The 26577-nt window shown below is 36.8% G+C and overlaps 1 protein-coding gene across 8 annotated transcripts in view; it reads left to right on the top strand.

Moving 5' to 3' along the window:
* Cadps2 (calcium dependent secretion activator 2) overlaps positions 1-26577 on the top strand; it is a 423408-nt gene that overhangs the window by 259137 nt on the left and 137694 nt on the right. For all 8 annotated transcript variants that reach the window (XM_069996657.1, XM_069996656.1, XM_069996659.1 and 5 more), the window contains exons 9-11: positions 4478-4544; positions 19400-19508; positions 20122-20322. In XM_069996657.1, coding sequence (XP_069852758.1) covers positions 4478-4544; positions 19400-19508; positions 20122-20322 — 377 coding nt within the window. The remainder of the gene's footprint in view (positions 1-4477; positions 4545-19399; positions 19509-20121; positions 20323-26577) is intronic.

Genomic DNA, 26577 nt, shown 5'->3' with positions numbered 1-26577 from the left:
ACTCACATACAAATGATTGCAGCAGCTTTTTTATTGACAAACAAAAATGGAGAAAGAAATCAAATGATCATCATCTGGTGAAGAGATAAAGTGGAGTTATGGGATATACTGCTTAGCGATAGAAAGGAATATGAGAAAGAGACCTCCAACAAGGAGGAATCTCAAGCATATAGGGCTGCGGAACCACTATTCTGACCTAGGCCACTTGAATATTTATGCCATCATTAGCAAGCCATGCTACGTTGTCAATACAGGCAGATGGTTTGGGGTAGACAATGAGACGCATGTCATGTCATGTACCAAATGTTCCCCATTTTGGCAAGAATCCATATATAAAAGGCTACATACAAAATAATTCTAGTTATGTATATTGCAGAATGTGAAGAATCATGGGGCTAGACATCAAATTAGTGCTTGCCAGAGCTGAGGATAGTTAAAGAAAATAAAAAGATTAGTCCTAAAAGACATGTAAGAATTGTAGAGAGAGAGAGCAATGTTCCATAAACTGATTATGATATTGGTTATATGGCTATTTCAAGCCATCAAATTACACACCTAATACAGGTGAGATATGTTTTATTTAAACTATTCCAATAAAAACCTTAGTGGAAAAAAAAACAAAAAGACATCATCATCAGTATAGAAGTTGTGCAATATAGAAGGGCATAAAGGAGAATAGGAAATGTGTCTTTAATCTCAACATTCAGATATTAACTACAGGTTTAGCATTTTAGGCTTAACATTTTAACATTTTTCTAGATTTTTCCATATGTACAGTAAGAGTTCATGTGATTGTGTTCTTTATTAAGAATATTTCTATGCAAAGGAGGAGGCAACAATGCCTGATAAGAAATGCACTCATTACCTTGCCCATGTAATTGTAACCCCTCTATGGTATTTTCACAATAAAATTTGTTTGAAAAGGGGGAAAAAAGAATATTTCTATGTCAATTATTTCTCATCATAACTTTTTATGATGACCAATTCACATAAGTCTTAAATTGTTTAAGTACATTTGTTCTAGGCTTTGTTAAACATTTTTTGGCAATACTGGGGTTTGAACCCAGGGCTTCACTCATGCTAGACAAATGCTGACCCACACCGTAGCCCTTGGGCTTTGGTTTCTCCTTAGATAGGGTCATGCACTTTTTATTTATAGCCTCCATCCTTGGACCACATCCTCTCACCTGTACCTCCCAGTTAGCTGGGGTACAACCATTCACCAGCTCTTGTTAAACTCCTTTTCCCTTCATCTTTTATTTTTAAATACTTCCCTTATTCCAAGAATCTGCTTTCATACTAGTGAAAATGCATCTAGACAATAACCCTTGGTACCTAGTCACAGAACCTCTTAGTTATGGTGAAAAAAAAAGCCAAATTGTTGAAATGGAATTTAATATATTATTCTTATTCATCAGGGTTCTCTATTCTGATGTATTTCCACTCATGTCCATGAGTTGCATCAGAATTTTACCTGACAAATAGGAAAAATCTACAAGGACAGAATATTATATTGTTTTGCATAGCTTTTATAATGTATCTTTATAAGTAATCTTTTATTGACTGACTTCTTTTCTTAAGTGGAGAATCAGTTTAAAAAAATAGTTCTTGTGACTAGTTGGTTTCTAAGTATGTTTGTCCCAATTGTCATTTCTGTATTTGAATTATTTCTTAAAATGTAGTAGCCCCACATGCTTCAAGGCCGAACATTCAAAGACTAACCTTGGTTCCAGTTGCCAATACTCGTTCATTGTATTCTTGTACCATTTCAACCCACTTCTAAAAGCAACATGTACGCAGTGCTCACCCCTCTGTTTTCTGTCTTCAGGTAAACCATACATTTTCATTCTATCTCTGCTAAGCCATCATAGGGAATGCTGTTACTACTGTCTAGTCCTCTTCATATACTGTCAGCAAGATGCACACAAACTTGCCTGTGGTATTGCTGCTTTGGGTATCACTTTTCACCTTCACTTGCATATGACCCAGCTGCCTGGCAATGTGCAAAGGGAGACCCTTCGAAAGAGCTGAGAAGCAGGCTGTGGTCACAGACAGAGGTGATTTCTAATGCCTTTTGTGGCTCCTGGGCAGCTATTGGGTGCACATCTTGCTAGTGCACTTTTGATAGAGGGCATGTGTCATGTCCACAGTAGCTAGCTCCTGAGGTCAGTGCTGTTAACCCTGTAAAAGGAGCTTGAGTGGTGTGTGCATTTCAGGAGAGGGAAATTATATAGGAAAGCCAGAAAGAGAGCAGCTGGACACCTATCATGAGAAGCACAGATGAGAAATTAAAGGCTAGAGCAAAGGTGTATAAAGATTTCTAAGAAGACCTAGAGAAGAAACAGTGAACAGGGAGAACAAGAGCAGTCATCTCTGCAAGTCACATGGCTTCCACAGGCTTCACACATGCTTGACAAATGCCCTGCCACTGAGCCACAACTCAGCCCTTGGGCTTTTGTTTTATCTTTAGATAGGGTTAGTGAAGGCATCCTGAGAGGAATTCACAGTTACTATACAATGAATTCTTGACTGCATTCTTCTTCCCTGCCCCCTTTCATTTGTCTACCCCTCTCCTCTTGGTCTCAGCACCCCCTCTTGGATGTACCTGTTTCCTGGTGTTGATTTTGTTGGGCCTTGACCTAGTCTTTCTAAAAGATTGTGTTTAGTGAACTCATTTGTAACCATTTGCATGTGGCCCGTCCCAACAGTAATAACTTCGAGATTTACAGGTCCATTCTATCTACCACAAGTGACGGAAAATACGCAACTTTTGTTTCTCTGGATCTGAATTTATGAATCATAAAGGATATGGAAGGCAAATTTTAAATCTGTCACAACTCTATTAGTCAAATATACTGTTACTAACATTTGGAAATATTTTTCCATATGCCCTTTATATAAATTCCATATTATTAAGTATGGGAATTGTATTGAATTTTTACCTCTTTTTCCCCCTCACATAACATTATGTAATGAAAAATTTCTCCATTTTCCAAAATGTATTTAAAGCCTGGCTGAAAAGATATTTTATTTTAAAATCAAACCCATATTTTTACTTTTGTAGAAGATATGTATCTGGTTTCATGACGTAACTTCAAGAGCTCTTTCCTCAATGAGCTTATCTTGATTACTTTTTCATTTTACTTTGCTGGGTAATTCAGTGTATTTTATGTGTGTGTGTGTGTGTGTGTGTGTGTGTGTGTGTGTGTGTGTGTGTGTGTGTGTGTGTGTGTGTGTGTGTGTGTGTGTGTGTGTGTGTGTGTGTGTGTGTGTGTGGTCATTAACATTCTGAGTCAGGTGCTGGTGGCTCATGCCTGTAATCCTATCTACTCAGGAGGCCAAGATCTAAGGATTACAGTTTGAAGCCAGCATAGGCAGGAGAGTCCCATGAGAGAATCTTGTCTCTAAGTAGCCACTCAAAAACCAGAAATAAAGCTGTGGTTCTAAGGGGTAGTACGCTAGCCTTAGGCAAAATAGCTCAGGAACAGCACCCAGGCCCTGAGTTCAAGCTCCACACCAGACAAATAAAAGAAAGAAAGAAAGAAAAAGCCACAGCCATTGTGTTCTCAAATGATTGACCACATTAGTCACTTCAATTCAAATTATACTTGTTGATACAGAATTAGGAATCATGTCTGGCATGATGGCTCACGTCTGTAACCCCAGCTACTTGGGAGGCTTAAGCAAGATAATTTCAGACAGGAGGACCCAATCTCAACTAATAAAAAGACAGGGTATGGTAGTATGTGCCACTTACCCCACGGTATAGAAAATATAAATAAAAGAATTGTGGTTCATGCCGGTCCTGGGGAAAAGAATTATTTGAAAAGTAATGAAAGCAAAAAGTGTTGAAGTTGTGATTCAGATGGCAAGGGTGCAGCAAGCATGCAGCCCTAAGTTTAAATACCAGCACCCCCAAAAGAAAAAAAAATCAAAGCCGTAGCATAAGAAGCTTCCCTAAGTCAGAGCGATTCTAAGGTGATTGTTCTGCAGGGCCCTTGGAAATGAGCAAATCCAGTGCTGACAGGTGACAGGGCCAGGAGTGGAGGTGGCATTGGTGCAGGCATGTCTTGTGGCCACCTGACTATTCACTCTGTGACTGGCTCTTCCTCAGGAGACCCTCCTCAGGAGACTCCTCAGCTCTGTCGTCTGAGAACTAAAGCATTCGGTATCATGCCCACTATGCTCTTCCTCAAGAAGGGAGGATACGAATATAATTCCAACTGGTTGTTTGATTATCTTTTCTAACTGCTACTTCACTTGATTTGTGTTAGGACTGACAAATGGAAAAGCTACCTAAACCAATTTGTTTTCAAGAACTTAGAACAACACTCAGTCACTTTGTCACACAGAACCTGCAGGTTACCTCAGTTCCAAATAAACTCAATTTGTCCTTTAGCCGGCAAATGTGACCCTATAGAACCACAAAAGTATCTATTTTATGTAAAGTGTTATTTTTGCTTGTCTTTCTTACCAGATATCTCTATGCCCTTGGACAGAAGGTTTGGAAAAGATGGAAAAAACGTTACTTTGTTCTTGTTCAGGTCAGTCACTTCTTTTTCTTCCTGTTTCTTCTTTTTCTTCACTCAAAGACAATGATTCTCAAATATGTATTTGTCTGGGTTACATTGATCAAGTTCCCATAGTTGAAATGGAAATGACATAATTTCAAATACTTTATCTTAAAAATAAAACATTTTACTTCAAATAAACTAAACTTTACATACTAAATAAACATGTTATTTGAAATACCTGTTCACTCCTGGAAACCAATTAGTGAAGCGATTATTGTTTTTTGGCTTTTGTATCTTTCTCTACATGGTGTGGTGCAATAGAATGTAGCTCTGTTTTTTTCTCCTGTTGGCTTTTGTGTTCACCCTTTTACAAAATCAGATGAAATACAGTCTCTGGAAAGCTCCACTCAACACTCATGAGAGAATAAGTGTGAAAAAGGCAAAAAACCTTCTGAATATTGTGGTAAAATAGTTTTGACCTCGAAGACCCACTGAAAGGATCTGTAGATCCTGAGACAATTCCATGTACACAGCAGCAGCACCCTGATATTCCATAAGTAGATATTATCCATTTAATTCCTCATTTGGACAGATATGCCATATTACTTATTCACAGAAATATGTTTTTAAATTAACTTGACTGAGCTATTTGTTAGGGACTGAATTTTGGACCTGAGAAGCTTATTGGAATATATGTTTGGGGAACTTGTTAAAATTGCAGGTAAGCCTTGATCCTAAATTATACTCATTCAGTTAAAATATATATGTTTGAAACATAATGCTCTAAGCATTAGTCATTCTATGCCAAGGTGGAAATACAGAAACAGAGTCTCACTCTTGGAATTCTTAACACAACACAGTCTGTAGAATCTCATTGATTCCTACTACACATTAAGCAAGCTTAACTGGGCTGGTCAGAAATGACATGGTGAAATGTCAGGAAAGGGATGCTAACATTTGCTATCTTCCAGAGATGTAGCCATCCATCAATTCTTGGATAAAATTACTTTATTGATGTCTCATAATAACATGGCATCTTCATGAAAAGTGTAAAATTTCAGTCAAAAATAATTTTGTCAACATGGCAGAGAGACAGTCTATTTTTTCTTCACTAACAATCAAAAGTATATGCACAGAGAGAGAGAGAGAGAGATCATTTATGGATATAAAGTTCAAGCTCTAAGTCAAGTTACCCTGTTCAAAGTTCTCAGTGATCTGCCTTCCAAATCCTATGCCCACAAGAATTTGACACAAGAATTTAAATGCATTTACAGAGCAATTTGATTGTTATTTTTCTGGTTATTTTAATTCCTATCTTGTTTATTTTAGTGCTTTCTTGGTTTGACAAATTTGCGCTAGTGATAATGTCTTTGTCAGATCCTTGTGAGCCATTTGACTGATCTTTTATAGAAGCAAAATCTTAATTTTTAGTTAATTTCATGCATTTATGTTACTGGGTGAAACTAGTTTGGGAGCAAACAGCTAATTCATAGTAAACAGAGTTTAGTAGTGGAGGTTTTGTGTGTGTGTGTGTGTGTGTGTGTGTGTGTGTGTGTGTGTGTGTGTGTGTGTGTGTGTGTGTGTGTGTGTGTGTGTGTGTGTGTGTGTGTGTTAGATTAATCCAGTAACCATAAATGTTTAAAAGATCATTTGAATTTATCACTATGTTTTAAATATCTTAATAGAGAGCCTAAGTCTGCAAAACTTGCAAAATATCTGTGGGCTGAAAAAATTCTAATATATGGATTGTTTTCAGTATTGATAACAATCTGATAACTGAAAGATAGGTTTCTTAGACCAGTATTGAGAGGTCATAGGGAAACTTGTGCTGTTTACCAGGTAAGATTTAAGGTCACCTTTGCTCTTTATCTTCCTTTCAAGCACATGATCTCAAAAGTCAAAAGTTACAGCACCAACAGGAATACTTTGATTATCACTCACTAGAGTTTAGAAATGACAGAAGGAATTAGAGTACGTTGAGATCACAAATTGATCTGTCTTTAGGGAAGATTAACTGTGAAACCGGAAAATCTGCAGATAACTAAAATATGAATTTGACATTTTAAAAGGGAAAATCCAATTTAAATCAAAGTAGGTGGTAAGCCCATATGCTCCATAATTGAAATTTAGGGGAAAAAATACCACCATGAGCATAACAAATTTGGATTCATTCTATGTATAACATTATCTTTAAAGTCATATCAATATGTATTACACACAATATAGGTGCATATGTAGACTCCTAGTCACACAGAGAACCCCATATTCAAAACCCCAAAGGTTTGGAAATATACATGCCAACACTGACAACTTGTTGAAGTTTCAAACACAATTGAATCTTCTTTTTCAATTCCAACTGTAATGGAAAGACAAATTGAATGCTTTTACTTCAAAATCAAGATGGATATATATGGAGATTCAATGAGAATGACCTATTGGGAGGAATCGGGTAGTTTTTATTAGTATTTTTAAAGACAGCTCTTGTTCTATCCAAACACAGCTTGTAGGTCCATACCTGCAGGCTGCATTATTGAAAGGTGAAGGAGTCGTTTTTCCTAGGGAGGACAGTATGCCCCGCTGTGTCTGCTGCTGCCATCGGCAGAATGGTGCTCTGGTGATAATGTGAATCTCATCACCACTTGTGAGTGTGGATTATATGAGCGATATAACTGGAGACCCAGACATCAGCCAGGAATTTATAGTCATAAAAATTGACTGAGAGTCCAGTTTGGCCAGCTGCAAAGTCATTGTTCGAAGTGAACACTCGAGGAGCCTCTGAGGTGAAAAGACTTTCCCAAGACTCATATAAACATTGGAATTGGAGGCACAAATGTCTATTTGAATTAGAGTCAAAATATGAGAAAGTAAATCATTTGTTCAAGTTAGGTACTTGTGGCATTTCCTAATAAGATTAGTTTTACATTCTCATTTAGGGTCTTTACAGTTATAATAATAAATAAGTTAATATTTTCTAAGAGACCACATTTTTAATGAACATAAATTTTGGGTTAAATCAAACTAGAACAGTCATTTTTAAAAAGCATACTGGAAGTCTTATCAAAATTATACTTACCCAGATTTTTTTCATATTAAGTTTAGGTAGTTGAGACTTAGTACCATTGGTATAAAAGATGTATGAAACTAGTCATTATAATAAAAGTATTTGGTAGCTTTAAATTTTTATTTATGGTTTAACCAAGTATAATGATCTCTTCTGTATTCTGCTAACACCTATTCAAATTACTATATATCTATATATATATATATATATATATGTCAAGTATTATATATTCTGCAATATAGCCAAAAAAATCTTTTTATTATTATATTTTTATTATCTTAAGCAGTTGTACAAAGGAGTTCCCATTCAACAAATCAGCTTATGAGTGCAATGCAGCTTGATCAATGTTACCTCTTTCATTTTCCCTATCTCTTCCAACCCAACCCATCCCCCAACCCAACCTACCCTTTCAATTTTCCCAGTTTCAGAGGAAAATTAAATACTACAACTGCAAAAATTCTGAAGCACTTGCACAGTAACATAATCATTTCTACCTGTAACCTGATATTTTTTAAGCAATTACTTCATGGCACGCATTTATGTAAAGCATTTTTAAAGCAGGACTTATTTAACACTGTTTAACCATAAGTGTTATTGTTATCCTCCTTGAGCAACTAAGAATTATATAATTTTCCTAGGATTCATTTACCATAGGTTAGAGTCAAGCCAATCCAGCTCTGTTGACTATAGAGACAAAGCTCTTATTTCCTCTTGACTGATTAATGTGAACACTACCCTGAAGAAAGCCACACAGATGAATAATCGCTGTGGATCATTCAGATCATGACATGCAAAGCAATGTTGATACATTAGAGAAATAGCCAGAGAGTGATGGCATGAAGAGCCCTCTGCTCAAGATGGCCACTTCCTGCATGACATGCCTAGAAAACTGAAGTAGTATGTTGTTTTGGCCCTGTATCAAGTGTTCCCTGCTTGTTGTCAGTGTGTCAGAATCATGACTTGAAGTTGGTACAAACAACAGCAGGCTCTCAAGACAAAATGTTAATTACATATCAGCTGAGTTGGCACAGGATGTAAACAGTCAGCCATGCCACTGCCACTGAGTGATCTGTGCATGCTGCAGACATATGAGCGCTGTTAGCAAGATGCCCTCAGGATTTGCCTTGAACATAAAGAAATGGCTTCCTCTGCCTTATTGGTTTCTGAAAGTTCCAGCACTCATGCAGGTCCATTGAGGCAGTGCAGACTCCTGTGTGGCTATGCCATTTCCTGCATGCAGAATGTGAAGTCAGTCTATAGGGATCAGGGTTAGTTTGGGACATCAGCTGATGTTTGTTCTGAGCAGTAGGATAGTAGGAAGTAAATAAACACACTTCTGTCACATCAAGAAAATAATATGAGTTGCATTTTTCTTATGGCCAGAGATATTGAGCATTTCTTCAGGTATGGGCCATTTTTATTTCTTCTCCAAAGAAATCTCTAATGGGGTGGTTCTTTCTTTGAGGATTTGCTTTTGAGGGGTTTAATTCTTGGAGCTCTAAATATATTTTTGATATAAAGCCCTTGTCTGTTGTATGGCTAGTGAAGATGTCCCAATCTGTGGGCTTTCTATTGATCTTGTAGCTATTGATCTTGTAGCTGTTTGTCTAGCCTTTCTTTGATTTCTTGTGATTCTGGATTTTTATTTAGGAAGTTTCAACCTGTGCCAAGGAGCCCTAGTGTTTCCCCTAACCCTTCCTGTAATATTTTCAAGGTGTCTGCTCTTACCTTGAGGTCTTTGATCCATTTGGAATTGATTCTGGTGCAGGGTGATATATAACAAATCTAACTTTTCTATACGTGTACAGCCAATTCTGCCAGCACCATTTGTTGAAATGTATCTGTACCCCCCTCTGTACATCACCTTTACAATAAAATAAAATAAAAATCTTTTAAAAAGAAAATCACATGTATCTATATGTTTTAATTTGATTAGTGAGGTCTATTATCAAGCCATACAGTTTTATAGTAGAAAATGAAATGGCTCTCCCCAATGTTCCTACCCGGTACTGGGCCTTATTCCCTTTTTACTCTCAAAAATATCTGAGTCGCCAAGACCAAAATTTGTGTCATTATATGAGTGTGCACAGATACTCTTCGATCCTTCCTAATGGAACCATTCCATACTTCTGTAATTTTTCATTGGTCATGTGTTTGTTTTTTCCAGATAATTGTATATTAAGTCTCTTTTTACCTAGTGGAAAAGAAATTTGATTTTTTTGTTTTGCTTACAGAGTTTCTTTTGGAGCAAAACAATATGCAAATATAATTTTTATTTTAGATTCAATTTTAGAATAGCCTTTTTCTTTGCAATAGCAGATTTTGTTATTTTTCTTTCCTTATCTTTTTTTGAGATAGTCTCTCTTTGTATCCCAGGATGCCCCAGAACTTCCATCCTCTAGTGCTGAGATTACAGGTGTGTGCCAACCAGTAGATAATTGGGTTTCTCACAGAAAAAATTAATGATAATGATGGCTATCATAATTTGTATGATTTGCTAGTGATAACAAAATAACTCCTGAAAAATACTCTAAAGTGAGCCTTTACTTATATCTCAAAAGCTAACATTATAAAAGGAAATAATGTGGAATAGGAGCAGGTCTGAGTTTTTAGTACGGGCAGTTGTATACTGATCAGTCACTGTTCCTGATGCAAAAATCTCTCTCATTTATAGCCAGTGTTCTCTTTAAGAAAAAAATGCTTGTCGGAAAAAATGATAACTGTTCTTATATATCTCATAGTTATAAGAAAGAGAGGCCTATGACAATTGTCCTATATTAGAAAGTTGGAATTAAATTTATGTAAGCTTAATGTGTTTTGAAAATTGCTTTAAAAGACATTATTTGAAGACTGTGTGTATATATCATCATGTACATGGATGTACTCATACCATTCATCTTCATTCAATCCCCAGCAAAAGAATGTGCCTGCCACAGAATTAATACTGACTACATATTTATTTTCTAACAAATTAGCATCTCTCCTTTAATTTGGGTCCCTGTCAAACCTCTGTACAAACCAGTAATGTACTTACATGTGAACATACTCAAAGAAAATGTAGGTGTGCCATCTCTGATTTCTATCTTTACCTTACGTCCATGTCATCAGAAAATATTTTGATCTTATAGCCACAGCAGTGCATTATTGATATTTACTTCTCTTCATCTCTGATTACAGGCTGGTTGAAGCCACCGCTATCTTCCCATAGAACGCTGCAGTAGCAGCATCATACAAGCATTCCACACCCCACACCTGGTCCAACACTCTTCTAACACCTATTCTTCCAATAGCCAGAATATATTCAAAGCACAACACATTGTAACAATTTTCACAAAAATCCTTCCAGCAATTTCCTGTTGCCCTTAGAATAGCCAATAGACACGACCTAGAGAAGACCCTGTATACTCTGGCCCTAAGCCTTCCTATCTCTAAGAAGCATCTATTCACCTCTAAACTTCTGATCCACATTATGTGCAGTGCTTGTACTTGGTTTACTCATGGAGCTACTCATGGAGCCGCCACCCCCCAGCCATACACACACATTTGTAGCTTTTTGCTAGTGTTTTTCAAGATGAGTCTTTTTATTTAATTAAATATTTTTTATTGAAAGTAGAAGAGTTACAGTTACAAAATTCAGGCAAAGAGTATATTTCCTTTGGGATAATGGTCCCCCCATCCTTCTCTTGCTCTCTCCCAGTTTTTCCCTCCTCTCCCACCCCCAAGTTGTCTAGTTCATTTTCAACATAGTGTCTAGTGAGTAGCATTGCTGTATTTGTTGACCCTTTGTCCCTCCATTTCTGTGCCTCCTCTTATGGAAATAAGTTCAGAGTCTTACAAGACTTTGATGTGTTGGTTGGCTTTGAACCTTAGTCCTCAGATCTCAGATTCATGAATAGCTGGGATTACAGGTGTGAGTCATCAGCTGGCCATATTTGGTTTCAAATATCCCGAATTCCGATTAAAATGATGTTTTTATTGATGCCTTTATATGTTTCTCCCTATTCTTCCTAGAGTGTATGCCACCCCATTAAAATAATGTTGTTATCCTCCTTTCAGTCTGTTTACCACTGCCTGGTACCTAGGTTAAGAGCTAGCTACATACTTGCTAAGTAATGAATATATGCAGATCACTTGAAGCATATTTTTATAAACATCACTTTTCCATTCTTTAACTTGTACAGTGATTGCTGGATCTTTCTTATGCCATTTGGTCAAGATAGTTAATAATAAATATGTATTCCTGTCAGATATTTCAGAGTCTTGAAGATATGTTCATTTTTGTTGATTAAATTAAGATCTTGAATTAAAAAAAAAACACAAAACCTCCAACAGCACCTTTGGCCTCTGCCAAGAACATTTCCAGCTAAGGATTTTAAAAGCCTTAATCTTTACTGAAATTAGATGTTGGCAGTTGCTAAGCTGCCAGCTGTTAACATGATCCCTGCAGTCGGAATATGACATACAAATTTGAAAGCTGTGGTCTCTTAAGATCTCATAGCTAGCACTTACATGCATGGAAATGGACAGGTGTCGAACAGGTTGTCAGTTGAGAACAAAATGGGAGGTTTTCTATACCAGATGCAGGTACCTTGTAGGACCACAGCAACGGAAGTTAAGGTACCCTGTGGGAAGGAGTGATGCTGAAAAGGAATTTAATGATGTCCTCAGCTGTCCCCAGTTCTCAGCAAATCTATGCTTCATGAAGTTACTAAGAGTAGACTGGTCAAGAATATTCAATATTTATGATTTTGTTGCGCTTTCTATCAAAGAGATTTTTCAATGTCTTTCTAGAAATGTGTATAAGCTTTGTTCAGTAATACAAAAAGGAAGTCTGTGCATGAAAGTTAATCCTGGATCAGAGCTGGCCAGGCCACCTGTTTGGGTAATTCCCTGGCACATAGTGATGTTGGTGATCAAGTGAATTCAGTAGGATTTCCCCTAACAGGAGCCCAGGGTGCAGGGTAAACCTTTAGTTCCTATAGCTAATCTTTCAGCAGCATACTTCAGCTATTATTGTCAACTGACAGCACAGAGTACAATGTCCCCAGATCAAGCACGGTCTGGACACCAGCTAGCAAACAGTAGCTACAAAAAGATTCACCCAGTTTTACACTGTGGGTGATTTGTAGAATCAGTCTTGGGAATGTAAGTTTGCAAGACCTTGAAAAAGAAACTAGGTTCTCTTGGAGATGCTTGAGGAATCAAAAGAAGAATGAAATATGGTGTCATTTTAAGGAAACAATGAAAATCAGTGAGTTAGAACAATCATATTAATAGAAAGTTGCCCCTGGAACCCATGTATTACAAGGGCCAAATTACACTTCTTTTAGTTGTTTCAGGAGTCAGGTGACAGTTGAGCATCAGTGATAGCTCTGTTTCTCGTCAGTGGTGTTTTGTTACTCTCCCATCTGTACTTTATATTCTGAGGCATTAAAATAAACAAGATTTTAAAAATAGTTCCCACTATAATAAAGAACGATACTTATATATTTATGGAATCTCTACAGATTCAAGATAGAAAATTTCTTTGAAGAACATACACATTTTAATAATACTAATTCTTCTAAAACAAAAGAGGTATCTTCCCCTTTGCATCTATCTCCTTGATCTCTTTTGTCAATGTTGAATAGGTTTTGTTGCAAAAATAAATTACTCACATTTTATCCCAATGTAGTTTATATTTTTTCTGTTGTTACTGTAAACTCTATTTTAAAAAATACTTTATGCAGTTTAGTCACTATTGATATATAGAGAGAAATTGTACTTATTTTGTGTTATCTTTGTATCCTATAACTTATTGGATTGATTTATTGGTTTAACCAGTGTTCTAATAGGCTCTGTAGGGTTTTCTATATGTACTATGTCATCCGTAAACATGGACAATTTAACTTCTTCATTTCTTACATGGAGGATGCCTTATATTTCTTTTTTTTTCCTAGTTGGTCTTCTTAGGACGTCCCAACCTATACTGGACACAAGTGGTGAATGTGGACTTCCTTGTCTTATTCTAGAGCTTTTCCTTCTTTCTTCCTGGTTCTGGGACTTAAATTCTGCCTTGAATGCTCAGTGAGCATTTTTTTGTATATGGCTGGCACCATATCACTTGGACCATGCTTCCAGCCTGGCTTTTTTCAGGATAATTGGGGACAAGAGTCATATGGAATTTTCTGCCCAGGCTGGCTTTGAACCTTGATGTTCTTATCTCATTCTCCTGAGTATCTAGTATTACAGGTGTGAGCCACTTACACCCAATTTTATCCAGAACTTTTAAAGCAAATATACAATATTAATTTCTTTTAAAAGCACCAATTACTAGGCAATAGAGCAGGTCTAAATTACTAAGATGAGTAATCTTAGTTGTCATTGCGTTTCAATACTTAAGTACTGAGGCAAAGCACACTTCTAAATGTGTCTGTGAGAGCATTTCCAGAGGTGATCAACTAAAAAGAGGGAAGACCTACTGGCCTTTGGTGATATGAGCAACACCATCCCATAAACACCAGCTCAATGCAATAGAAAGAAGGCGAGTCTGCTAGTGTACATGTTTTCTCTCTCATCCTGTGTATGTATGTGTATGTGTATGTATATGTGTGTGTGTGCTCTCTTTTTCCCTCCACACAAAATGTTAGCTATTCTAATCTGCCTTGCTCTCCCTACTATGATAGACTGAAACATATAGACCCTAACCTAAAGTAAATCTTTTCTCCCTTAAGTCCTTTAAATAAAAAATTTATTGTCAAGGTGATGTACAGAGGAGTTACAGTTACATAAATAAGGTAGTGATTACATTTCTTGACTAATTTGTTACCCCTTCCCTCATTTTTCTCCCTTTTTCCCTCCCTCCCAATCAAACCCACCCCCAAGTAATAGAGATTGTTTCCAACATATTGGATCGCTGTTGCATAGGTTCCCGCTTTGTCCTTTTTCTCACCATTTTGTTGTTCCCCTTCCCTTCCCTAGTTCAGATAAACATATATACAATACCCAGGGTACCAAATCAAATACAGTGACAAGAGATAAACCATAGGGAGAAAAAAACACAAAAGAAAAAGAAATCACATAGTACATTAAAAACAACAACAAAGAAAAACCTCTTGTGTCTTAGAGTTCATTTCTCTTAGCATCATTATATGTCCATATGTGCACAGCTGTTGAGCTATTCTGTTCATCTGCTAAGGTTATCCTAGATATATACTAATTATAACAAATAAGGAAGACCATGGGACACATGTTTCTTTGGGTCTGGCTTACTTCACTTAATATGACCCATTAATAAGTGGACTGAAGACTTAAAGAGAGATTTTTCTGAAGAAGAAATAAGAATGGCCAATAGATATAAGAAGAAGTGCTCAATATTTCTGGCCATAAAAGAAATGCTAATCAAAACAACATTAAGATTCCACTTCACCCCAGTTAGAATGGCCATAATCAAGAAATCTAGTAACAACAGATGCTGGGGGGGATGTGGCCAAAAGGGAATGCTACTACATTGTTGGTGGGAGTGTAAACTTGTTCAACCTCTCTGGAAAGCAGTATGGAAGTTCCTCAAAAGACTACACATAGAACTCCCCTAAAACCCAGAAATCTCACTTCTGGGCATTTACCCAAATGACCACAAACAAGGCCACACTAAAGCTACCAGCACAACTGTTTTTTTTACCATAGCTAAAATACTGATCCAACCCATATGCTCCTCAGTAGATGAATGGATCAAGAAAATGTGGTATATACACCTACATATGTATATATATTGCTTAAATATTTAGTCACCATGAACTAAAACTGATCTTGTGGGCCCAAAGACTTCAGAAGTGACCGTGAGAGGAATTTGGAAAAGTTTGAAGATACAGGTCAAAGAAGTCCCAGTATTTTGTCACAGAGTTCATCAGGTAATTCTGGTGGGAGCTTGGAAATTGAAGATATTGATAGTTACATAGTCAACAAAGACAGTTTTCATGAAGTTTCATATAGGAAAAGCGGCTCTATTTAGGAATGGTGCTATTCATGTTACATTATAGTGAAATTTCTCTAGAATTTATCCATGCCCTGAAACTTGAGGTAAAATGAACTTGAAGGTGATGGACTAATAAATTTGGTAAAGGAAATTTAGGCAGCACATTAGTTAAATGTGACCCGCGTTTTGCTGGATGCTTTTGACTAAGCTTATAGTGGGAATTGTGAGCCAAAAAAGCATAGTCGAAAGACTTGAAAATATGGCAGTGTGTCCAGAAAAAAAAAAATAAAGGCAAGAGGGCCTGCTGAAGGGATTAGGCCATTAAAAGGAAATCACAGAAGAAAGTTCATTTTGATAAATATTATTTATCATAGCTGTTGACCCTTTCTGTTTCTCTCCTAAGAATAGCCTTTGGTCTCACTGTGTATGAATGTCTAGAGACCTCTTTGTTGCTTTTTTTGTTTTCTTACCTTTTGTCTTTTCTATTAGTTTATCTGTCTTTGGGAGGGAAAAGAGAGGACATACAGAAAGGGTGGGAAAGGGGTGAACAAATGCAACAGTGATACTCACTAGAATATGTTGCGAATGAGATAGACAATTTGTGGGTGAGGTCAGAAAGAGGAAAAACAGGCAGAAAGTGTGGAAAGGGGTGACACTGTTCAAAGACAAATTACTCCTTACCTGACTTTAACTGTAATCCCTTTACAATAACAATAAACATATTATGAATTATTTAAGAAAAAAATCACATACTTTTCACGAAAACAATAGGACATATGCCTGGAGCATATCTCAGGAATTGGCTTTTTCACCCATTGCAGGCACAGGGGTCTGAAATGTAAACTGATAAAGACTTTCTCTGAAAAAGAAGAGGAAAGCTCACAGGACTAATCAACATAAGGGAATATTCTCAGCCCCACTGGCCATAGAAATTATAAACCTAAAGAACATTAAGATATTGTTGCCCCCACGTTGAAATTGGCAAAAATACATAAAGATTGAAAGCACCAGGCTTTGCAAAGATAAGTGATACCAGAAGCTCTCATGTTCCATCAAACTGTATGGCACAGATATTCATGATAATACATTATTGAACTTTTTCTGGGGATTGAACTAAGGTACTTATACGGGCTATGCAAATGCTTTACCATTTGAGTCATGTACCCAAACCAGAAAATTAGCTCCTTGTTAGAATAGTGCGCTGTTGTTTATCCTGTACCATTGCACCTCTACCATTAGCTCCCCCTCCACAACAACAAAAAAAAAGACACATGTATAAAGGGGCTTTCTTTTCCTGTAAAACTAAGGACTAAATCCAGGGCCTTGTGCAAGCTAGTCAAGCATCCTGCCAGTGAGTCTTAGTCCTAGCTCCCACAGTCAGGTATTTTGACAGAAGGAAACTGGAACCTTATGGGAGCTGGTAGCATCCATTTGTCAGTCTTATGCTTTCATGACGGAGAAATGCAGTCATCATTAACCTGTAAAATGAGGAAAGAGAAGGAAAAGAAATGTAGCAGGAATGAGCATTAAGAGGCGTCTATGTTGCTTTTTCCAATAAAACTTAATGTTTTCATTTTAATAGCTTTATTCTTATTTATCAAAATTCACTCCTGTTGTTTTAGAAAAAAAGAAAGAACACTGAAAAATAATTGTAAATCACCTATAATCTTACCACCTAATAATCAGCATTGCAAATACCTTAATATGTACAATGTTTGCCAATGAAAGACTTTCCTTTTTTTTTTTTTTTTTGTCGGTCATGGGGCCTGAACTCTGGGCCTGAGCGCTCTCAGCTCTTCAGCTCAAGTCTAGTGCCCTACCACTTGAGCCACAGTGCCACTTCTGGCTTTTTCTGCTTATCTGGTGCTGAGGAATCGAACCGTTGCCTCATGCATGCAAGGCAAGCACTCTACCACTGAGCCAACTTCCCAGCCCTAGCATTTACTTTTCTTTAACGTTGATTTTTGTATGCTATACTCTATCTTAGAAATGTTTGTACCTAAGGAAAAATATCATCTTATTTCTTTTAAGGACTCAGTATTATACTGTATTATACTGTACCACATGCCATAATGTATTTTAACCAAAGTACTCAGGTGTGCCTCCAGTTTTTTTCTTCCATGCTACATGTTAGTGAGCTCATTGTATATACATCTTTGAGCATTTGTCCAATTGTTTCCTTGGCCTGTGATTTGAGGACATTTCTCTAGATTAAAAGAATGCATACAAAACAATACAGCATTTACTACTGGATCAGTCCACTTTCTTCAGAGTTCTAACTAGAGGCAATATTTCTTCCTCTCCAGGAAATCTCAATGTGTGTGCTTAAGGGCTTCTGTTCATTAAGTGTAATTCATGTTAATTTTTTTTCATAATGGCCTTCCTTCGGGGTCTTCTTGAATTAATCTTTGTATCTTGAAAGATATTCTTCTGTTTCTTTAATTTTACTTCATATTTTAAAATGGAAAGGTGAAATAATTCACACTAATCTATTTCTACAGAATCTGTCTCTTCAGATATTTTGCTTTTATATGGTTATTAATCCACCAAACATCTCTTTCTCCTGCTGGGAACAGCACCTTTTTTCTTCTTTTTGGGGTGAGCTTCCAAGGATTTGCCTAACGTAGGATTTGAGCATTCTTTGCTGCCTAGGTGAACTTTTGACTCAGACTGAACTGATGGTACTTTCTCTCCCTGGACACAGTATTAGTTCAAGTACATTTTAAAGCCCAAGTAAGACTATCAGAGAGGTGACTTCAGCGCTGTGGGAAGCTGGGGGTGTAGTCAAGTGCGATGTCAGCCCAAGGAAAGAAGCCAGTTAACAGTAGAGGAACTGAGAGGCAGAGTAGACCTTTCTGGGGCTACCACTGGCTTTCTCCACCCTTCCTTTACCATCTCCAGCTTTCCCCACCCATCCCTCTTCTAGTCAGGCGGGCAACATCCAGTTTTTATTCATGTCCACTTTTTAAGGAAGTTAAAACACTTGTAGTAAGCATGTTTTAATTGTGGTCACATGATTAGGTGAATTTGAGAATACTATTATTGTGCTCAATTTACAATCTGTGTTATCATCCTAAAGGTGTTAAGAAACATTCAAGTAATAGGAGCCAATTTTTCTTTAACCTACTGGTTCCAAACTGACTTTCACCAGAATAGTTCTTGATGGCATTTCTATTAATATTCACAGAAGCTTCACCAGGGAGTCATTGAGTTGGGAAATGCTAGACATATGGAAGGCTTAACTGCACGGTGAGAAATGAAAAGTGCTTTGATCTCTGAAATGTGTTTAACAAATATGGAAATAGAATCATTCATATGCAAGCTCTGCATCGTATTTCTTATTTGGGAAAGCCCAGTCTCTTTTGGGCAGAATAAGTTTCCAACTCAGGGCCTCTTGTTTGCTAAGCAAGAGCTTACCAGTGGGCGTACTTCTAACCCTTTTATACATGGCTATTTTTGAGATGGTGTCTTGCTTCCTGCCCAGGCTCATGCCCAGACCATGATCTTTTTGGTTTTGTTTCCTACCATAGCTAGGATATAACAGGCATATGCTAGCATATCCAGCCTCTTCCTCTGAAATGGAGGCTCACCAGTATTTTTTGCTTTGTCTAGCCTGAGCCTGTCAACTTCCTGATCTCAGTTCCCACATAGCTAGGATGACAGATAAATGCCACCATGTCCAGCTTTTGGATAAGAAAGGGTTTCATATGTATGCCAGGGCTGACAATCCTCTTGATCTCAGCCTCCTGATTGGCTAGTATTGCAGGCATGAGCCACTGTTGCTGAAGAGTCTTTTGTCAAAGACAAAGCTAAATTTGATCAATTTGACATGAGCAATCTGTAATTTTTTTTCCTTTTTTCCACAACCAGGTTAGCCAGTACACTTTTGCTATGTGCAGCTATAGAGAAAAGAAGTCTGAACCGCAAGAGTTAATGCAGCTTGAAGGCTACACTGTGGATTACACAGATCCCCACTCAGGTAAGTGTAAGCAGAGCCACTTTCCTGGCAGGCATGGAGGCAGAAGGGCTACAGGAAACCTATGTCTTCTCTGCTTTCAAGCATTTTTCACTCAGATGACTAGGCAGAACACGAACCTTCAAATTATGTCCTTTTGAGGTTATATTTAGTCATGATTTACCTTCTCTGATATTTTAGTACAGAAATGAAATATGTAAAGTGACTGGAATAGAGAAATTATATGAGAACATGAGCAATGCATGCATAACTTCTGTATGTCTCCTATGTATAGATGGTAAATATGCCAGCACATGACATGTCATAATACACTATCATTTCTGTAAAGTGTGTTTATTTTGTCTGACAGAGTACCACTGTCTCATGGACTTTGTGTCCCTGAGCCAGGGATGGTTTCTAAGTTGATATAGAAGCTTCATCTGTACTCTGCTTTCCTTTCAAGTTATGGATGGTGGAATCTATGCTGCTCTTTCCCTTCAAGTTTTGGATGGTGGGTTTGATCCTCAAGAACAAATTAACTAAGCAGCTATTTTCAAATCCATTGATATCCATGAGCCAGTTAGTGAGTCTAAAACTTGCCAATTGTGTGCATATTAATACCTTTCTTTTTCCACAGGTCTTCAAGGAGGTCAGATGTTTTTTAATGCTGTTAAAGAAGGAGATACTGTAGTATTTGCCACTGATGATGAACAGGACAGAATATTATGGGTTCAAGCCATGTATCGTGCCACAGGTCAATCTTATAAACCAGTTCCTGCAGTCCAAACCCAGAAGCTAAATCCTAAAGGAGGAACTCTCCATGCAGATGCTCAGCTTTGTAAGTTGTGCTAAAAATAATTTGATTATCAATTAATAACCTTAATAAGATACAAAATTGAGACAAATTTATTTAGTGTTCTAGTTTACATCACTGATTCCTAATTAACTAAAATAGTTCCTATTCATTGTCATAGAATCAGTTATCTAATTTTTACATTCAGTTAGAGAAAAGGACACCTGTGTTTCTAATCATTGATGTGCCAAGCATTGGTATGTTTCTGGGAATCTCAAGAGCACATAAGAAAATAATGCAAGACTTCTCAAGTGTTACTCAGTTTGCTGAAATTTCAGTTTACATGTCCTGTAGAAAAACGGCACATATTTCAAAATCAGACTTTTATTGATAGGATTCCAGAGCACCAGATGATGAGGAAATCATTTTGTACATTTGTTCTTAACAGTACCCAGTGATAATAGAGCTTTTTTCTGTTGTAGAATGATAGAGTATCATGAATGCCAAGATTCTTTTTCCAAAAGCCAAATGTCATTTTTTTGAGTACTATTCTAAATCAAGACCTATATGTTTTCATTTTATTTCTTTTAATTTTTTAGAAAGTAATACTTTTTTATTATAAAAATACTGTAGAGGGGTTACAGTTACATGAGCAAGGTCATGAGTACATTTCCTATCAAGCATTGTTACCTCCTCCTTTGTTTTTTCCCTTCCCTCCCTCCCCTCCCACCTCCACAACTACATTCTCTTCTTCCCCCTCCTCCCCACCCCCCTGCCTAAATTGTAAAGTTCGTTTTTTAACATAGTATCTTGTATATCTCATTGTTACAGTGGGTCGATCTGTATCCCTATTTGAGCAATTTGTTTTTCCTTTCCCTTCCCAAGCTAGAGAAGTATATATACAAGATGCAGAGCACTGGCAACAAATACAGTGAAAACAGGGGTTATACCACAGGGGAGGAACATACAAAGAAACAAAACAGCACATGGTACATTATAAATATGCAGTGTGGAGGTTCCTCAAAAGACTTTACATAGAGCTCCACTATGACCCCCCAGCAATCTCAATTTTGGGCATTTTCCCAAATGATCACAAACAAGACCATACTAAAGGTACCAGCACAATTATATTTATTGCAGCATTATTTATCATAGCTAAGATATGGAACGAACCCAGATGAATAGATCAAGAAAATGTGATACACACACACACACACACACACACACACACACACACACACACACAATGGAATTCTATGCCTCCATTAGAAAGAATGACATTGCCCCATTTGATAGGAAATGGACAGACCTGGAGAAAAATATATCAAGTGAAGTAAGCCAGGCCCAAAGAAACATGGGTCCTATGTTTTCCCTTATTTGAAATAACTAGTATATGTCTGAGACAAGCAGAAAAGGTCAAAAGCTATGTACATATGACTAGATAAGATGATGTTAAGTGAAATGAACCCAAAGACAGGAACACAAGTGGCTTTTTCTTTCTTGCTATTGTTCATTTTAATTTCTTATTGATTAATTGTAAGTGTGTCATAGTGGAAAATACAGTTTCAAATGTAGCTTTAATAATTACTAAGCCAAATATCTCATCTTATTATACTCCTTTGTAAAACTTCTCTGGTTCTCCCTGTAATAAATCAATTTGCCTTTATTTTTAGCCTCAATGCTTTCTTTTAATTGTCAAGATTCCTCTCTGGGTTAGCAACATCTTGACATGCATTACTTTCTTCCTTTACTTTTCATAAGCACTCTCTCTTCTTTTATTGACACACCCTTCAGTATCATAGCTGAGTATCTTAAAGGCTCTTTAGGCCAAATAAACAAAGGTGAATATAAGTTCTTTTTCATTATTTTCCCTTCAAAACTTCACACCATCTTCATAGACTACCTTAATTTACCTGGAGCACATTTTTAAACTATTGTAAAAATTACTTAAGAATAATGAATATTAATTTTAATTGTATATCAAAAATTATTATTTCTATGTTTGAATTAGTGCTATTGTCATCTTGAAAAGGGAAACAAAAGTTCATGATAGTATCTCTTTTCATTTCTGCCTAGTCCTACAAATAGGCTACAAAGCAACAGTGAAGAATTTCCCTACAGTTCAGTCTTAGATATCAATTTAGTCAAGACAGGACACTTCCCCTTCCCTCCTCTCCTTTCCTTATTCCCTGAGTAAACAGATAATCTGGGAGGATTATATAAAATGTAATCCCTATAAAATCATTGAAAGTAGCATCTATATCTTAAATGCTACCTGTCCATACCGGCCTAGAGTATATGGTTTATATTGCTCATAACCTTGGACCAGCCACAACGTGTGGTATTAAGGTTCATATAGGCTGTGTTCTCTCTCTCAAGTAGAAACACCTCTGCTTCCCCTACACCATGTTTAGCAGACTTTTGCACCTGGGTGCAGAATAACATGCTGAATGTTCTCAAGTAATACCACACAGTGAGGGGAACACTGGAAGGCTCATCTAGGTCTTTCTGACCCAGCCCAGCCCCAAGCATTGCTTCTCTACTTCTGTAAGTGTTGGTTGGATGTGTATCCATTGGCCATGAGTGCATGGGTACAAGACTCCATCAACACTCACCCAGAACTTTTTATCTCTCTGTATCTTCATTTTAGTTTCTACCCTCCACCACAGCATAAAAGTAGTCATAGCTCTTACTCTTAAGTCATTTTCCTCCCACTGGATGATTTATGCTGTTCTTTCTTCTGATTTTATTCCTATGCAAAACTGCATATTTACAACTTTACTTTTTTTCTGTCTCTGTAAGTCAGTCTCTCTTCCTTAGGTCAAGAACTATAATTCTATAGTGAAGCTCTTTGTCTTGCAAAGTAGTTTTGTACATGGGGATTCTGTTTTAAATTCCCATTCATGTTTCGCTGTGTGCATCTCTCTCATTCTCCTGATTGCTACATATTCTGTGCTATTCACATCTTTTTTTCCTATTTACTCTTCCAGTGATAGATTACCTAGGTAATAGTTGTCCCAACTCTTTATTTATTCAGAACTGCTAAACTTTTGTACAATCTTCTCCACAGAGCAGTTTTTTCCTCTAGGTTAAGCCAATTTTCACTTTTTTCATTCTGGTTGGTGCTGCTGTTGAATCTTACTATACGTTCTAATGGCTGCCTATGTGGAAAAATATTCTCCTCTTCCTCATCTTTTTTCCAGTAGTGGAGCTTGAACTCAGGGCCTCAAGCTCTAACTTGGCTTTTTCACTTGTGGCTGGTGCCATTCTTCTTCTAGCTTTTCAATGGTTAATTGGAGAAAGAAGTCTCAAGGATCCATCAGCTCTTCTTGGCTTTGAATTCATATTCTTAGACCTTAGTTTTGTGATTATCTAAGGTTAGTGGAGTGAGCCGTTGGCATCTAGCTGAGAAAAGCTGTTTTCATTTGTTTTTGCCAGTCTGGGAGTCAAACTCAGGGCCTAGGCCCTGTCCCTAAGCTTTTTTTAAATCAAGACTCTCAAATTCTAGCAGTTAAGCCACAGCTTCTGATTGTGATTGGTTAATTGGAGGTAAGTCTCATGGGATTTCCTGCCAAGACTGGCTTTGAACCATGATCCTCTGATCTTAGCCTCCAGAGTAGCTAGGATTAAAGGTATGAGCCAGCTGGAAAAGGATGTCCTTATATGCTCATCTTGAGTGCTTGTTATTTGATTATCATTTATCTGCTTTGTTAGTTCTCTTCAAATATTTTGCCTATTTTATAACTAGGTTCTTTTGTTCTTTCCCCCTCCTCCCCCTTCCTTCCTTCTTTTCTTCCTTCCTTCCTTCCTTCCTTCCTTCCTTCCTTCCTTCCTTCCTTCCTTCCTTCCTTCCTTCCTTCCTTCCTTCCTTCCTTCCTTCCTTCCTTCCTTCCTTCCCTCCTTTCTTTTTTCTTCAATAATAGCTCATGCTTTTGCCAGTCTTGTATCAAACTACAATCTTGCTGTCTTCACTTCCCAAGTACCTGGGATTATAGGTATATGCTACCATGCCTAGACTGTAACAATTTTTTTCTTATTATAATCTAGTTTTGAGCGTTCCTTAAAGGCTCAATATTTATCAGATACATAATTGGCAAATATTTTCAATTCATTTCTGCTTGTCTTTTCATATCTCTTAATATCATCTTTCAAAAGAAGAAATTCTTAATTTTGCCAAGGTTCATCTGTTTATTTGTTCTTATTTGCTTTTGTTTATGTATTATGAGTCATGACAGCCTCAAACTCACAATTCTCCTGCCTTATCCTCCTACATGTTAAGATTATGGACATCTTGCTTCTATTTTCTTTAAGCAGATATACTTTTGGTGTTATTATTAAGAACTCTTTGCCTAACATAGAATCACAAAGGTTTTCTCCTGTACTGTCTTCTGGAACTATTTGTTTTAACTCTTACATTGTATACCTACTTGGAGTTAACCTTTCTACACGTTGACGTGTACATCATTGCTTCTGGGTCTCAGATGGATACTCATGAATTGGAAAGGTTATTACCCACTTAGTTGGCTTTGTACATTCGCCAAAATCAACTGACAATATGAGTTTACTTTTGATCAAGTTGTTTATCTTGGTATTGTCTCAATTATGGAAGCTTTGTAACTCTTAGAATTGGGGGTGTAAGCCCTCCAAGTTGAGTCTTTTTTGAAGATGTCCTGCCTATTTTGCCCTTTGTATTTCTTTCTTTTATAGTTTGCTTTGTGAACAATTCCTTGTGACTTTTCATATATTATAGTCCTTTCAGTAATTATTTCTCTCAACTTCTTTTACATGTGTAAAGTCTTTGTTTACCTGCATTTGAAAGATACTTTTTGTACATTAAAGATAATTTCTCACCTTTCTTCTAGCTTGTATTTTGTTTATCCTATGAGATGTGTTGTCATTTGGATTTGTTCCTCTATACAAGTTTTCTTTTTTTTCTTTCTAGTTGCTATAAAGATCTTCTTTATGATGACAGTTTCTGAAAAAGCATAGTATAATTTCTTATTGTAGGTTTCTTTATGAAAATATCTTGAAGCTTTGCTCAGACATGCAGATAAATGGCTCTAGCCTTTTGTGCTTTGCATCTAAGTTTTGTTGAGTAGAAGAAGCTGTCCTTAATCTCAGCTTAGAATTCTCCACTTCTGGACCACAAATCTTAACATTCTAAATAATAAGCTATGAATTACGAGATTTTTATATGGTGACTGCTGGAAACAAGCCAGATTCCAGGCTGTGTGAAATTTGGACACCATTGTCATTACTCCTGAACACTGATTTCTCCCTACTCTCATACTTCGCATATATGCATGAGCTGATCTAAGCTCTGCAGGAGGTACAGGTAGCAGGATCATGGTCTAAATCTGGCCTCAGACAAAAACAAAAATCTATCTGAAAAATGGACTGAGGAGTGTTACAGAACGGCGGAATAAGCATAAGGCCTTAAAACCCAGTACTGCCAAAAGAAAAGGAAACTTTTTTCTTCCTGATCAGAAGAATGCTATTCCTAACCTCCATCAGAGAATTGCCACTGAATTGCCCCTAATTAGCTTTAGTTCAGAGCCTTCCTTCCCGCCTCAGCTGCTTTAGCATTCTTTCTTCTCCTTTCCAGACAGTCTGTCAGATCCACCTTTGGACTCATCCGTAGAAATTGAGAAAGTAATATAAAATTTAAACAGCTAGTCATATAATATGTGTGCATGTGTGTATACCTAACTTATTTAAATATTCTCTCTCCTTTCTTTGCTGACCTGTAGCTGGTAAAGGTAAGTATTTCTGTTCTTTTCATTCTCTTTTTTTTTTTTAATGTTTTACAATGATTGTCTTGATTCTATGCTTGACTAATTCATGATCTAGATTATAGGGTCAGTGTCCTACCCTGTGGTCGAGTTCAGAACATTTACATCAGCTTTGTCATTTATACAATTTGAATAGGTATTTTCTACACTGGAATAATAGACACAACCTCTCATAAAGCATTTATACACGTACAAAAAATGGTTACAAAGACTTAATAACTTGCCAAAAAATAGTCAGTATATTTTAAGTGAAGAAAAAGCTTCATTATACACACAGCATTATTTTTAATATGTTAACAAGCTTATTTATAACATAAAAGAATAGGAAGATTCATATCTTACATTCTCATGGTTGATGAGTTTCATTGGAAGACCTTATTGCTACCTTTTTATTTCCTGAGTTCTATTTGAAATATGCTATTTTACACCTTTTGTGAAAAACACAAGTTTTGAAATGAAACACATTGAATGTTAAAGAATAGTCAAAACAAATGTCATAAATCTATAA

The sequence above is a fragment of the Dipodomys merriami genome, unplaced genomic scaffold, assembly GCF_024711535.1.
Source record: "Dipodomys merriami isolate MVZ:Mamm:240054 unplaced genomic scaffold, mDipMer1.0.p SCAF_5, whole genome shotgun sequence".
Lineage (NCBI taxonomy): Eukaryota > Metazoa > Chordata > Mammalia > Rodentia > Heteromyidae > Dipodomys > Dipodomys merriami.
Note: the sequence above shows the minus strand (reverse complement) of the source record. Positions and strands in the feature narration are given on the sequence as shown.